Below are 16061 nucleotides of genomic sequence, written 5' to 3'. Positions count from 1 at the left end.
CCTCTCAGCCCACTCGCATGAAGATTATATCTGTGTTATAGGCGATGTTAACATAGATACCTTTCGCCCTTCTAGGGCTCTGGTCTCAGATTATCTTGATCTGTTATCAAAATGGGGACTGCAACCAACTATCCAGAAAGCTACGCGAGAAGAATTTCTGTCAGGGCAACTTGTCGTCTCTTGCATCGACCACATAAATATAAGAGCTCCGAATTGTGCCCTACAATCTGCTATCGTCGAAGCAAAGCTGTCAGACCACTACTTTGTCTGTTGTTCTTTAGCCCGGAAATCGAACCCTCCAACAGCAGATAGCGGTAAAAAAGAAATTTCCATCTGCGATCCCAAAATCTTTTACCGACTGGCATCGGAATACGATTGGGAAGTGTTCTTGGAAAACGTGCCCCCGAAAGACATTTAGATAAGGTTGTTGAGCTATTACAAGAGTTTAAGAAAGCGGCTACTCGCGTGGTTGAAATCAGGCAGCGCAATAAGGAAAACTCATGGATGACCTTAAATATACTATCAGCTATAAAAGAAAAAGATTTGCTCTGGGCCCAGTCGAAAAGGGCACCTGCATCTATCCTGCTACGGTCCAAGTTTAAGGCTGCAAGAAATAAAGTAAACGCAATGATTCGTCAGGCTAAAAGAGTACATTTTCGTAACAAGTTCAAGAATGCAGGCTCTGATACTAGAAAAACGTGGTCTTTGATTAACAATCTACGAGGTGTCAAAAGGCGTGGCAATGATGGCAAAGATTTTGTGTCGTATTTCGGCACTGATGAAGAAAAAATAGCTAATGAATACAACAGGTTCTTCTCGCAAGTTTCGGGCAGTGCGCAACAGAATCCCTTATTTTGTACTCTGAAGAACAGCACAGTTGAATCTGCACACCTACCTTTGCTAAGTGAGGATGACCTCTGTTCAATTATTTTTGGTCTTAAACGCAATAGATCTGTGGGAATAGATGGCATTTCAGTTGATGATTTGCGAACCTTGTTCGACATACTTAAAGGCGTGTTGCTGTCGCTGTTCAACAGCATTATCTCAAGCGGCATGATCCCGGTGAACATGAAAGCGGCTATAGTTACCTCAATTCACAAAGGTGGTGCACGTAATAGGTATGAGAATTATCGTCCTATTTCAGTCTTGCCCTGTTTGACTAAAATATTAGAAAAACATCTGCTGTTTACAATGACAAGTTTCTTAGACAAGCACAAAATCCTGTCACCGTGTCAATATGGTTTTGTACAAGGTAAAGGGACGGAAATGCTTTTGGAGGATTTTTCTGACATGTTAAATCGATCTTTTGAACGTAACCAAGTGGTGTGTGCACTGTTTCTGGATGTCAGCAAGGCTTTTGACAGCGTGTGTCACAGTGTGTTATTGTGTAAACTGTCCAGGTTAGGCTTCCGTGGAGCGTTTCTTTCGCTTTTGGAAAATTTTTTACTGCAGAGAACGCAATATATCTCCATTGGCCGGGCAAAGAGCGCTTCTTTGTTAATTAAAGCTGGCGTCCCGCAAGGTTCTATAATTAGTCCCCTGTTATTTAACGTCTACGTGAACGACCTTTCAAACTTTGTTCCTGTAGGCCTGTACCAGTACGCTGACGATACTGTACTTGTAACCCAGTCACCGAACTACTCTGACTCAATTTCTTCTCTTCAAGCTGCAGCAATAATTTCTATGGACTGGTTCTCAAACAACCTAATTAAAGTTAACAGCTCTAAGACTCAGCTTATATGCTTTCACAGCCCGATGAAGAAGGTAGATTTAAACCATCACCTTTTCTTGCACGGATCTGATTGTTCCCAATGTCAATGTGTACCCTTGAGCTATACAAATACAGTGAAATACCTAGGATTATACTTTGACAGTGCTCTTTCATGGAATGATCACTTGTCCCACGTTTGTAAAAAGCTCCGAACCGTCTCCTGTGTGCTTTACAACATAAGGTACTACATGCCGCTTTCAATGCGCAAAGTTATCGTAAACGCCCTTGGTTATAGCATACTGCGCTATGGCATAACGATTTATGGTCACTGTGCAGTTCGCTGGAAGTGCAGGATTAATTCTCTCCTACGATCTTTATTAAAAAATATCGGCTATGATTTAGGCCTTCCCTCCAATTCTGATCTCTTTAAGGTATTTTCTCTACCTGATTTTGATCGCCTTTTGATGGAAACGATCGTCCTGAAACATTTTTGGCTTAGTGACTATAAGATTCCGTATGTTCCCACAAGGTCTCTTCGACCGAAGGAACCTTTTTGTATTCCCCGACGGTCTACAAGATATGGAAGGCGTTTAAGAGATTATTACGTTCCCTTTCACTTTAACAGGTTACCTCCAAGTGTTCGCCGGGCAAAAACTAAATACAAAATAAAAAAGATGCTGCGATACATTAATTAGAGGGTTTACGACATCATGCATGTGCTTTACCACCTGTCAAGTAAATCTTGTGATTTCATTGGTTACTGCTGTATTTATTGCACTGATCTGAGGTATTGTCATACCACTTTGGTTTTTCTTCCTTGCGATTTAATCTGATGAGGATTTTTTTTTCCTTCATGTAACATGAGTCGTGTCTATTTTGTTCTCACCGTCATACTAATTTGATGTCCGTTATTTTGAATGTGTTTTTTTTTGCCTGTGTGTATGTCTGCGCGGTTACGCTGCCTGTCGGGCTCTGCCGCTCAAGCCCTATGAGGCTTTGGCAGGCCGGATTTCTGTACATTTTTTTAAATATTTGGCGCAATAAAGTATTATTATTAAAGTATTATTATTATAGCGATTGAGAACCTCGAAAACTCTTGAACCAATAGCCTTTGAAACTGCCCGTGTGGTAGGGTATAGGACTGAAATGAATTCACGTTCGTCATCATTGGTATTGGGCTGGTATTTCCGCGAGCTATGGAGTCGGGTACTTAGATTCCAGTCAGTCACCTGGGGGTCATCTGTTTGTAAGGTGGTCCTATTGAGGTTCCATTTGACTCAGTATAGTCACACTTTTAGCGTTGATGTATTGGTTTGTTTACAACAGGGGAAGACTAGGGAAGACTAGAGTAGTGGTGGCGTAAATACGATATGAAAACGTTTCAAGAAAAGTAAGAGAAATCAAAGTAGCATTCTTTCACAGCATTGGAAACAGCTTACAGAAACATGATGGGATTCTGGAAGAGGGAAAGAAGAAAAAACAAATACTACAGGCACTTTCATTTACTGAAAAAAGTGGTAGTCGTCACCACCCCAATTCAAAGCGCACGTCAGTAATGTCTGCACTGCATACTGTAAATTGATGTCGTTTTCTAATGAATTAAGCCTAATGTACACAATGGGGTACCTCCTCTCATGTGTCCCAGTCTGTACAAAAGTTTTGGAGTGCAGTTGAAAATAACAACGTTGTTGAATCTCCCTCCGGCAGTAGGGACAAAATGTTTTCCAAGGCTATTTTTCCACGTGGAAAGCACACCGAGCATTCTAATTAGGAGATTAAAGAAGGCAGATGGAGGATATGCAGCAGCATTAACTTTCGTAAGAATCAATCTCTCCGTGAGGCAAAGAACGACAGGGACGCCTGTACTGTTTGGGTGAAAATATAACAATTTGTTTCCAGTGACTGTCCACGAAAACCTCACTTTGACTGCATACTGAGCTCCTACCTTAGATTAGTGCCTCCGTCGGTGGTCTCTAGTAGCAACCCCCTCTCGTCGCTAGAGACGACCCTGGCAAGGTGTGACCTTTCCAAGGCCTGCCAGATCTCTGCGTCAGAGTGAGAGTCTGTGGGGTCCAGGTTCATCCGCAGCGTCCCTCTTACAAGGCTGGGGTCCTGTGAAATCACAAATCTCACTGAGAAAAACAAGCGGACATTTGCGGGAGGGAGTCATGACCATACCAATCATCCATGGTTACGTACACAACAGGACAAAGGCTACAGGTAAACCTGCAGGTCAACCGCGCCCATGCTATGAAAGGAAATTTTTTATCTGCCCTCTTAACTCTGTCACCCCCTGTTCTGCTAGCCTTCTCTAAGAATGAACTATTTTACTTAAGCGGCCAATGACTATACAGGGTGTCCAGCCTAACTTTAGCTAAGGGTTAGAAAGTAAGATAATATAGGTAGGCCAGGGAAACCACAAACATACAGCTAGCACTCTGCTTGCGCATCTAGGCAAATTTTTGTATTGCTGATAATTAAGGAGTAATTAAGATAATTTTTGTAAATTCTTAAATATTGACTAGACGGCAGATGTGAATGGCAAAGTTGGCGAGCACCTTCGGAAACTCCCATTCTATTTATTTGCGATAAAGAAAGCCTCACGTGCATCTTTTTTTCCGAGCTCCAAAGAAAGTCCGCGAACTACAAAAAAATCACTCGTCTTCGTCGTGCAAAGCATTCATCATTACCTGGGTTTAAATATTGCCACGTATCATTGTAGTGTCCATTCGTTCGCGCTCAAGGCTGCAGGAAAGGGATGTTATCAGTTTTGTTCGTGGCTCGAGAAGCGACCGGACTAATCTCGATTGATCAAAGCCATGAAGAGCTGCATCTACGTATTTGTACGAGGTCTTTTAGAAGAGTATCCGACCTTATGTTTTTTTTGTGAACGCCTGATGGATATGAAACAAGCGCGCTTGCACCAGCAGACCTTGAACCGTCGTGCGCATGCACGAATTTTTTCCCGCCTGCCGATAGCGTCAGTCGCTGGGAGGCAGCGTTTGAGTGAGGTAATGCGCAGTGCTCTCGTCGGTTTTTTAGTGCAAGCAAAATGGCGGTGCGACAGGAGCAGCGCTAATGCATCAAATTTTGCCAGAAACGGGGCGACAGCCAAGTGGAAACCATTCGGAATATTTAAACGGTTTTTGGTGATGATGCTTAGAGCAGCACACAAATTAAGCAATAGTACAACTGGCTTAAAGATGGCCGCACATCGGTGGAGAGCGAGCCACGCTCCGGTCGGCCATCAACATGCCGAACTGGCCAGCTCATGGCCGAAGTAAACGCTGTGGTGAAGCGGGACCGTCGTGTGACTACCCAAAAAATTGCGGAAGAGGTGGACATCAGTAGTGTTTCTGCACATTCCATTATCACCGAAGATTTGGCCATGAAGAGAGTTGCGGCGAAATTCGCGCCGAAGCTGCTCACGGTGGAGCAAAAGCAGCTTCGTGTTGAAGTCTCACAGGACACGCTGGATTCCGCAAAAGGTGACCCCGACTTCATCAACACCATAATCACTGGTGACGAGTCTTGGGGGTACGGGTACTACCCGGAAACCAAATCCCAGTCGTCACAGCAGAAGCATTCCACGTCCCCAAGACCAAAGAAGGCCTGCCAAATGCTCAGCAACTTCAAAGTGATGCTGACTGCTTTCTTGGACTCTCGCTGTGTGGCACACCACTAGTACGCACGCCCCAGGGTCAAGCAATGACCAAAGAGTACAACAGGGATGTCCTCCGTCGCCTACGTGATGCTGTGCGGCGCAAGAGACCGGAGTTGTGGTCAACAGGAAATTGGCGCATCCATCACGACAATGCTCCTGAACATTCTTCGCACTTGATTAAGACTTTTTTGGCGAAAAGCAGACCCCTGTAGTTCAACAGGCTTCTTACTCTCTTGATATGGCCCCCTGCGACTTCTGGCTGTTTCCCAAAGTTAAGAGGACATTAAAAGGAGCGCGATTTCAGACAAGAGAGGACATTATGGCTGCAACGACAGCTGAGCTAAACTCCATTCCGTAAAAGGCCTTTTCGGAATACTTCCAACAGTGGCAGCACATCTGGGAGAAGTGTGTTGAGTCCCAAGGAGACTACTTTGAAGGTAATTAGGTTTCCAACGCTCCAGTTGTGACCTTTGTTTTTCTTCGGCCAAAGGTCGGATACTTTTCTAACAGACCTCGTAGATTACTGTAGATGATCTTCACCTGTTATCTCGAAGTTTCCTTGCCGGCTTTAAATTTAGCGATGCCGCTGGTGGCGGGCATTTATATTTCGACGACTGGCGAGCACGTTTGTTGCTTACGCCAACGCCGAGTGATTCACTTCTTTTGCGGGCGCATGCCAGCCCAAATAAAGAGTTTCGTTTGCAAGTCTTGTTGCTGTCTTCCTGACCGCTGGACTGCCGTCACTACAACGTGACATCTGGTGGAGGTGCTGGACAGCGTTCCACGTACCGGACACCCCCTGTAAGTCGTGACGCCAGCCCACTGAGTCATTCACCGGAGGACCTGACTCCAGTACACCGTGCACGCCGACGTCTGCTATGGGACGAACCTGCCGGAGCCTGCCCGGAAGAGGAAGCAAACAGCAACGTCCACCATGACCTTACCCCAGACGTCGATTCCAAACATTCTGCAGCCGCCTCGGGTGCCACCAACCTTCGACGCTTCGCCTGACGCCGACCCTGAAGAATGGCTTGAACAGTTCGACCGTGTGGCTATCTTTATCCACTATCTATCTGTGTGGCTATCTTTAACCGCCTATCACGTTCCCCGCCGCCCTCGTCACCGCGCCTTGTATCTCCTAGCCGAGGCTACGCCGTGCGTGGGCGCTCCCCCAGCCCCCGAAGGTTAAACTGAATAACGTAGCCTCTGGAGGTGAGATTGCTTCTAGCGCAAGAGCAAACATCCTCCATAGACGAAAACACAAGACCATGCCTCAGCTACGACGACAACACCGACGACGACGCGGCCATACTTGAAGCTTTTACCGCCGCCCAGAGAAGTAACGTCGGAATAGGCACACCGAAGCCTCACTACTCGACGATGCCGAGATCGGACACCGAGGACAGCGTGAAATACGAGAACGCGAACAAGTGAACTTGAAGTTACGGTCGAGGGCCACGCGGTCACTGCCTTGGCCGACACGAGAACTGACTAGTCCGTCATGAGCGCGCCACTCGCTGTCCGACTAAGGAAAGTAAAAACAACTTGGGATGGCCCGCTGATCCGCACCGCAGGTGGCAACCTGATTACGCCGTCAGGACGCTGCACCGCGAAAGTTACAGTAAGTGGGCGAACCTATGCTACCACCTTCCTGGCCCTACAGCAATCCTCGCGAGACGTGAATTTTGGAATAGACTTCCTGAATACCCGCCGCGGTGGTTAAGTGGTAAGGCGCTCGTCTACCTAGCCGGAGTACCCGGGTTCGAACACGACTGCGGCGGCCGCGTTTCGATGGAGGGGACACGGCAGAGGCGCATGTGTGCTGTGCGATGTCAGTGCACGGTAAGGATCCCCAGGTGGTCAAAATTATTCCGGAGACCACCACTACGGTACCTCTTTCTCTCTTTCTTCTTTCACTCCTACCTCCCGCCCTTCCCTTATGGCGCGGTTCAGGTGTCCACCGAGATATGCGAGACAGATACTGCGCCATTTTCTTTCCTCAAAAACCAATTTACCAATTTTACTTCCTGAATGAACATCGGGCAGTCATCGACCTTCGATATAAGTCGATCAAGCTTTCCACGGACAAAGCCATACCTGCAGTGACGAGCACGACTCAACACGTTGCCTTAAATGTCCGCGACGAAGTATTGAGTGTGCCGCCCCGATCGAGTGCCATCGCCATCATAGGTACTGCACTCATCGAAAATGCCGATGGCGTTGTCGAGGGGAATACCCAGGACCAGGCGTCGCAAGGGTAGTCGCCCAAGTCCGGAATGGCCAAGCCCAGGTGCTGGTAACAAACTTCACCGAAGAATACCAGCATCTAAACAAAGGTACGACGATTGCTTTTCTCGACGAACAGGCAGACATCAGAGACATATTTGCCTTCCCCGACCAACCCGTAGAACTATCTTATCTGACCGAGGCCAACAACCCACGTTTGATATCAACTCAGCATTATCACGCAGCACACAAGGCCAAATACGCAGTCTTCCTCAAAGGTGCAGAGATTGCAGGTGCAGCAAAGGTGCACCTTCTTCAAAAGTGCAGCATCGAATGTGCGACGAACCCGGCTTGCCAAGCACCGTATTGTCACAGACGAACACGCCCGACCACTGCGGCAGAGCCCCTACCGCGTATCGCCGCTAGAACGCCAAGCTATCCGCAAGCAAGTTGAGGAAATGCATCGTGACGACGTCATCCAGCCATCAAGGAGCCACTAAGCAGCGCCAGTCGTCCTAGTGAAAAAGAAAGACGGCAGCCTTCGCTTTTGCGTCGATTAGCCGCCTGACAAAGCATTACGAAGAAGGACATCTACCCCCTCCCACGCATCGACGACACATTGGATCCGCTTTGCGGCGCTAAGTATTTCCGATCGATGGACCTGAAGACCGTCTACTGGCAGATTGAAGTCGACGAAAGAGATCGCGAGAAGACTGCGTTCATCCGACCAGACGGACTCTTCGAGTTCTAGGTGATGCCATTCGGCCTCTGCTCTGCTCCAGCGACGTAATGGATACGGTCCTCGCAGGCTGGAAGCGGCAAATTTGTCTAGTCTACTTAGATGACGCTGTTGCCTTCTCCTCAAGCTTTGAAGACCACATCAGAAGGATTCGGATAGTGCTGGAAACAATAAAGTCCTCAGACCTAACACTGAAACCAGCGAAGTGCCACATCGCCTAAGAGGAGCTGCTGCTTCTTGGTCACGTCGCAAGCAAGGATGGAGTTCGCCCAGATCCTCAGAAGACAGCTGCGATCGCAGAGTTTCCACAGCCTAATGAGAAGAAAGCTATAGACAGATTCCTTGGATTGTGCGCTTATTATCGGCGATTCGTCAATAACTTTCCGTGCATCGCTGAACCTTTTACACAACTTACCAAGGCTGACGTCCCCTTTAAATGGGAAACGGCGCAAATGGAAGCTTTCAAAGAGCTGAAACGCCACTTACAGTCCCCTCATGTGCTCGGGCACTTTGATGAAAACGCCGAAACCGAAATTCATACCGATTCGAGCAGTGTGCGCTTAGGAGCCGCCCTCGTTCAGAAAAATGGTACACAGGAGATAGTTATCGCGTACGCTAGGCGTTCACTGTCGAATGCTGAAGCCAACTATTCGACCACCGAGAAAGAATGTCTCGCAATTATTCGGGCCACGTCGAAATTTCGCCCCTATCTGTACGGACGACCAATCCGGGTTGTGAACGATCACCATGCTCTGTGCTGGCTAGCCACTTTGAAAGATCCCTCCGGCCGCCTTGCTCGTTGGAGCCTGCGCCTTCAAGAATTCTACATAACTGTAGTCTACAAATCTGGCCGCAAGCAATCCGACGAAGACTGCTTCTCGCGAGCCCTCGTCGACACAGCACAGGAGGAGGAAAACAGCGACGCTTTCTTAGGACCGTGAAGCGCCAGCACTTTCGTGCAGCAGCAGCGCTAGGATCCCAAGTTCCAAAGCCTAGTTTATTATTTGAAAGACAAGACCGCATCGCCTCCCCGGGGATTCAAGCGCCAACTGTCGTTCTTCGTCTTTCACAATAATGCCCTCCTGAAGAAAAAGTTCGCGCCAAACACGACAGTGCATCTTCTTGTCCTGCCCAAAAATCTCAGGCAAGTAATTATGCAGGCATGTCATGATGAGCCGACTGCAGGGCATCTCGGGATTGCTCGCACGTTGCACCGCATCTAGGAGAAGTACTACTGGCCGCGGCTAGCTGCCGACGTTTCCCATCACGTGAAAACGTGCCGTGAATGTCAGCGATGCAAAATGTCTCCGATTAAACCAGCCGGACTCCTGAACCCCGTACTACTTCCCACTAGGCCATTTCAGCAAATAGGGATGGACCTCCTCGGCCCCTTTCCGACTTCTTCATCAGGTAACAATTGGATCATCGTGGCCACCGACTACATGACCCGCTACGCCGAAGCAAAAGCACTGTCTAATAGTACCGCAACAGAAGTCGGAAAATTTTTTGTCGAACGAATTCTCCTGCTACACGGCGCCCCCGAAGTGCTCATCACAGACAGAGGAACGGTGTTTAAAGCGGAGCTGACGCAAGCCTTTTTAGACTACAGTAAGACAAGCCATCGCAGGAGAACTGCTTATCATCCGCAAACCAACGAACTCACAGAGCGTCTGAACAAAACCATCGCAGACATGCTCTCCATGTACTATCAGCAACGAATGAAACGCGAACAAGAAAACGTAGGTGGCAACACAAAAACACCTACGTATTAGCTCCTGTATTATAAATACAAGCGTGGTTGAATAACACTTCTAACGAATAATCTTCGCGCCTTCAAAATGGATATAGGAGGAGCTAGTATTCAGCTTCCCCTGGCTAAGAGCTGCTTATTTTGCAGTCCGTGGTTCAGTTGCCTTGTTCGCGTTTCATTTCTTGCTGATAGTACATCGACGCCGAACACAGGACGTGGGATTCCATTCTGCAATAAATGATCTTCGCCTATAACACTGCCATTCAGAAGGCAATCAGGTTTACCCCGTTCCAACTGGTGTACGGCAGGAAGCCCACGACAACATTCGACGCAGTGCTCCCGCACGTTTCAGACGAAGACAGCCTCGACATCGCCGCCTACCTTCATCGCGCCGAGGAATCCCGAAGACTTGCGCGGCTTCGCATTAAAGACCAGCAGCACACCGATGCCCGACGCTACAATCTGCGCCGACGAGATACGCTTTACAAGCCGGGTGATCGTGTTTGGATATGGACGCCAATTCGCCGCCGTGGATTGAGTGAAAAGTTGCTGCGACGCTAATTTGGCCGGTAAAGGGTTCTCCGTCTCTTCGGTGACCTCGACTATGAAGTCATCCCCGACTGCACGACAGCATCTCAGCGACGACCACACGCCTGGAAGTCGTACATGTCGTACCCCTTAAACCATATTATGAACGCTAAAGGACTCGAAGTTTGCATTCTCCGTGTTTATTTTCATTTCAGAAGCATCGATGTTAGGCTTCATTGGGAGCGGGGTAATGCCATGTATCATTGAAGTGTCCGTTCGTTCGCGCTCAAGGCTGCAGGAACGGGGCGTTATCATTTTTGTTCGTGACGTGAGAAGCGACCTGACTAATCTCTTTTCATCACAACCATGCATAACTGCATCTACGTTTTTCCAAATTACTGTAGTTGCTTCTGACATGTTATGTCGAAGTTTTCTAGCCGGCTTTAAATTGAGCGATGCAGCGAGCGGCGGGTATTCGTAGCTCGAGGACTGACGAACACGTTTGCTGCTTACGCCGCCACCGAGTGATTCAGTTCTTTGCGGGCGCAAGTCAGCCCAAATAAAGAGCTCCGTTTGCAAGTGTTGTTGGTGTCTTCCTGAGCGCTTGACTGTCGTCACTACAACGTGAAAATATGGCCTACACTCCGAGTAGGAGGCCCTTGTAAGAGGACGGAAGGTGTAATCTGAGAAGGGTGTTACAATGGGGAGCGTGAGCTTGTAAATCTTGTCCAGGCAGGGTGGCTGCTAAGGAGGATTGACTTCTTTATCACAGTTTTCCCACGGTTGTTGACATGGTTTTTCTCCCCGTTCAGTAAAAAGAAAGTGCATCACGGAGTGTAGAAAGCAACTGATCGAGTTACCCAGCTTGCTGATCTGGGTATGGAATGAAAATAAGAGTGTATTGTGAAGAAATTTACTTCTGAGGCCTACAGTGCATCCTGGTGCGCTACATCCAATGTTAATTTCACGCTTTGTCACCTGTGGTATGACGGTGATGCTCCTTCGTAGTTTTTGCAGCGGTACCTCTGCGATGTCCACGCCGTCGATGAGGATGCAGCCCTCGGTCGCCCTGAGCATGCGCAGGAGGGCCAGCACCAGTGATGACTTTCCCGCTCCCGTGCGGCCCACCACTCCAACCTGGACGGGCAGTGATACCTTGTATATTTACGACAAACAGCGCTGACATTATCTGGAAAAATATATCTATGTTGTGTGAGAGAGCCCATTTCAAACATGCGGAGTTGCCGGTTAACGCGCGTCCTTCAACAAATCGGCTGTTATCTGATCCTCACCAGCTACTTTCCCTTTTGTCTCTCGCCTCCATCCAAAATGAGTCAGCTCTGAAGTAAGCACTCGAGGTTTGTCCCCAGCCGCGTCGGCATCGTAGTTTGGGTTCTAAGCTGTGCTACTGGGCGTATCCTAGTGAAAGCATATTTAAACATATCCATATTAGCATATGTGGTTTGTTATATGTATGGATACAAAAAATAGCCGCAGTTGAAACTAGTGTTTAGCAGTCAGCGCTCATACAGCAGCAGGAGGATACATAGTACAGGAACGCTAACTGAACCTCAGCAATAACAACAGTGTTTAAAACAGCAATCGCCCGAATATGTAATGGGTATCACTGTTGTCAATCATGCGCATCACAAGGTGCCTAAAGACTGTGCTGTGATGTCAGGGTTAGCTCAGGTAAGGGCGGTAGGTTATATTGGCAGAAGAATAAAAAATAGGGCGTTGTCACATGCATGTAGGATCTTCATATGGATGTGCGGAGAGCTCGGATGGATATTTGTCGAGGGATTAAAAATACTCCAAGGACTTATAAGAGACGCTGGTCATGCATTTAAAAACTACAACTGTTCTACGACCTGAGACCCTAGTGCACGAAACAGTTCCACATGGTTAGTATAAATTACGATGCGGATAGTATTGACTAATCGTGAGAAGCAGTTTATCGGGTGCGGGTACCTTTTCCATGGGTCTTATCCGGAAAGTGACGTTGCTGAGAACATTGGGCAGCACACCGGGTCGGTAGGAGGTTGAGTAGTTCTGGAACTCCACCGCTCCTTCTCTTGGCCAGTTTGACAGACTCGAGACTTGTGAAGATTTCTTCTCACACTCAGTGATTGCCACGTCGTTCTGAAGCGCAAAAAAACAATATTGGGCCATGAACGACCAGATCGCCAGCGCCGCGACTGCTTTCGTTTTTTTTGTCTGTGACAGTAGGCTAAAATTCTCGTACTATCTAACTATTCATAACTGCATGAATCGAGTTGTTAAGCGAGAAGGTCCAGCGCTTCTGCGCATGTTGTCACGTGCAGAAAACTGCGCCGATGGACAGTGGTCGCGGTATGGCCTTCGGACCATGACAGGTTACTAAGTTTTTAAGAAATGAGGCAGCATTATTTGTAAACAAAAGAAGAAATGCCTAAGATAAGTAAGAACGGCTCATCTTAGCATTTTCTTGTTCTTTCTTCTGCAGGCTAAAACCTAATAACCCACAGTGCAGTGGCGCGGCAGCACACTTGCTGAAGAAGAGCGCCATCATCAACCAAAATTTCGTCGCTTCGGGTAGGTAGCTTGCAAAACGGTGGTTGAATTCCATGACGAAATATAATGCGTGGCCAGTAGCCACCACTGAAAGAACGTATAAAGGAGAGGAGGCAGCTGCTCGTTAAGCTGAGGCGGCCGTCCGTGTGGTGGTCGATGTGTTAGGAGTAGAAGCACCGAGCAGTTCACAAGACAAGTTGCCCTGTTCAGATATTTCCCACAAAAGGTGGGCTAGACGTTAATATCCTTATATTCATTACTTTCCCGTAAAGAAAAATTTTACTGACTTTTTCATTTCACCAATACTTGATCCTGACTTTCTATCCTTACGTCAATGGCCAGCTTTTGAGCCACGAATCTACTAATATCCTGTTATCTAACGTCTACCGCAGATTCATTCACATTACAGTGTTGCTACTCCTAGTACCACGTGCCGGATGGCATGTTCGCTACTTAACCCTCATTGAATTTCGCCATGTGGTAGAGGTGCATCTGGCTGATCCTAGAAAATTTCGATCGTAACTGAATCAGTGGATATCAAGATTGCTCGTGTGTAAGGGGCATTAGCTAGCTACGAATTAATCTCAAAACATTATAGACGTTGGGAGTGCCTTTCTAATAACTGCACTTCCCATAAAGCCGCTACAGCGTCAGAGAGAGGGTGCTGTCGCACATACGATCTTAATAACGCTTGTAGGCAATTGTGGCGCACGAAGTCGAGACAGCATGGCGTCTGTGCGCCAGGTTGCAGTTCTACGCGGTTTAGCTTCGCAGTGTTGTAACTGGAAGACAAGTAAGCACCCACCTCCGGAGGGAGCTCTGTGTACTCCACACAGCGCTCAAAGGAGACGATCATTTGGAGCACGTTGAACAGCATCACGCACAGCAGCATTAGTGAGAGCGGCACCTGTTTCAATCACAAATCACAAGTGCTGTTACAGAAGAGAGGTCGCAAGAATCTTTTTGTGCCCTTCTCTTTGTTGTCACGTGCTAGCAGCATAAGAATGAATGGGCAACTCCTTGATTGCTGACACAACTACAACTATAAGGAATGCATTTTCCATGAAATGTCTGAAAAAGCCCACAGCGCTTGTCTCATGTCCAAATCGTGCCATGTGCGCAGTGTTCGTATCTATGATGTAAAAAAGTTATATTGACTGAGCCAAAAGGTGCGTTAAGTCAACCACACACGTACCGCAAAACAGTCGGAAGGAGAACTTTAGACAAGGCGAGTTGGTCTACAACAAAGTTTGAAGTAAATAGCGAGGAAACAGAGGCCCCTAGTTCAGGAGGAAAACGGCGCAAAAAAACGTGGACAAAAGAGACAAACACGACACTACCAGCGCCAACTTGCAACTGAATTATATTTCGGACCAAACCCTTTGACACTTTGACATTACTTTGGTCTTAACGCTTTATTCTTAACCTTTTTTTTTTCCACGTTTCTTGTTGGTCATATATGTCCCGTCTCGTTTCTGTTCGTCCAGACTATAAGCGCTCTAATAAGCTTTCCGTGGTAAGTTGGCACTCCAGAACGAGCATAGAGCTTATCTGCTGAGGCTTGCAATGAAGGAGCGTTCTGTACAGAATGTGTGCTGCCTGCAGACGGTTCAAAACAAATCGATTCGTGCAAAATGTTTGCCCTTTTCTGTAGACAGCATTTTGCTAGGAGAAAAACCCATAAGGAAGGATTCCGTTGCTTGAACACATTGTGCAACTATGCATAGTACTATAAAAACAAGGGCAGAAAATGACAAGACTGAAAGCCGCCGAGACCAAGTAATGCAATAAATTAAAAGATAAATAAAGCATTTTTGGCTCTTTTGAGTGGTTTAGAACCAATACTAACAAACAATACAGCAATAATAGGCCTCACCGACAGCACTGTTCTATCTCAGGTGTAATCTGAATTGTAAAATAAGGTTTTGTTTACGGGAGGTTTAACGTCCCAAAACTACTCAGGCTATGATTGTAATCGTAACGAATGACTCTGGAAATTTTGCCATCTGGACTTCTTTAACGTGCAGTGACATCGCACAGTAGACAGTACACGGGCCTTCAGAATTTCGCCTACATCGAAATTCGACCGCCGCGGCCACGATCGAGCCCGCGTATTTCGGGTCAGCAGCCGAGCACCATAACCGCTGAGCCACCGCGGCGGCTCTAATTATAATATCAGTAATAAGACTCGCGTGTCACAGTGGTAATCATCCGTAACTTTTTTTATGCGCAGTAGAAGAAATGACAGAACCGAGTCAAAAATGAGACAAAATTGTTTGTAGTTTTGTCGTAATAACAAAATTTTTGTCGTTTTATTGCGATTGGTTGTAGTATTGTAGTTTTGTTTGTAGTACTCTTCTCCAGTTTGCAGTCCTGTAGTGCTTTCCCTAGCAACTAAACGAAACTCTGGTGTTACTACAAAAATTTCTGTTGTTGCTACAAGTTTTTGCTCAGATATATCTAATCAAATTTCTTGCGACAGCAGAAATTTTCCTGTTGCATATTCCGACTCGGTGTAGCCGTAACTACAAGAAAAAATAGGTGTCAAGTAAAAAAAAAACAGCAATCTCTCGATTAAGAAGGCTTCCGGGAGTTTGAAAGCCCACAGTAACATATTGTTATTCGCAACGCGCCGACACAGAAGCAGATGTTTTAGACAGTGTGTCTTAAAACCCTACGGATCTATGATAGGAAACGCCAAGAGCGATGAGAAAAACTAACTCTGGAAGAAAATAAATCAGATCGAAACTTTGTTTTGCATTCTGCACCTGAACGTCTACTTCCGAATCATCCTCTGTTATATGTCCAGGGACCACGCATTCTCGTGAACGCTCATTGTCCGAACCATACTGTCCACACGGCGGAGGCCAACGGCCAGATCTATTTTTTT

The 16061-nt window shown here is 47.0% G+C and overlaps 1 protein-coding gene across 1 annotated transcript in view; it reads right to left on the bottom strand.

Moving 5' to 3' along the window:
- Positions 1-16061, bottom strand: part of LOC149337322 (ATP-binding cassette sub-family C member 3-like) — a 165207-nt gene that overhangs the window by 9267 nt on the left and 139879 nt on the right. Inside the window, exons 21-24 of the mRNA XM_089553415.1 lie at positions 13977-14078; positions 12590-12760; positions 11597-11755; positions 3657-3823 (exon numbers count right to left, since the gene is read on the bottom strand). Coding sequence (XP_089409541.1) covers positions 3657-3823; positions 11597-11755; positions 12590-12760; positions 13977-14078 — 599 coding nt within the window. The remainder of the gene's footprint in view (positions 1-3656; positions 3824-11596; positions 11756-12589; positions 12761-13976; positions 14079-16061) is intronic.

Source organism: Amblyomma mixtum, chromosome 7 (assembly GCF_055824585.1).
Source record: "Amblyomma mixtum isolate Tamu chromosome 7, ASM5582458v1, whole genome shotgun sequence".
NCBI lineage: Eukaryota > Metazoa > Arthropoda > Arachnida > Ixodida > Ixodidae > Amblyomma > Amblyomma mixtum.
This window is presented reverse-complemented; position numbering and strand designations above follow the sequence as displayed.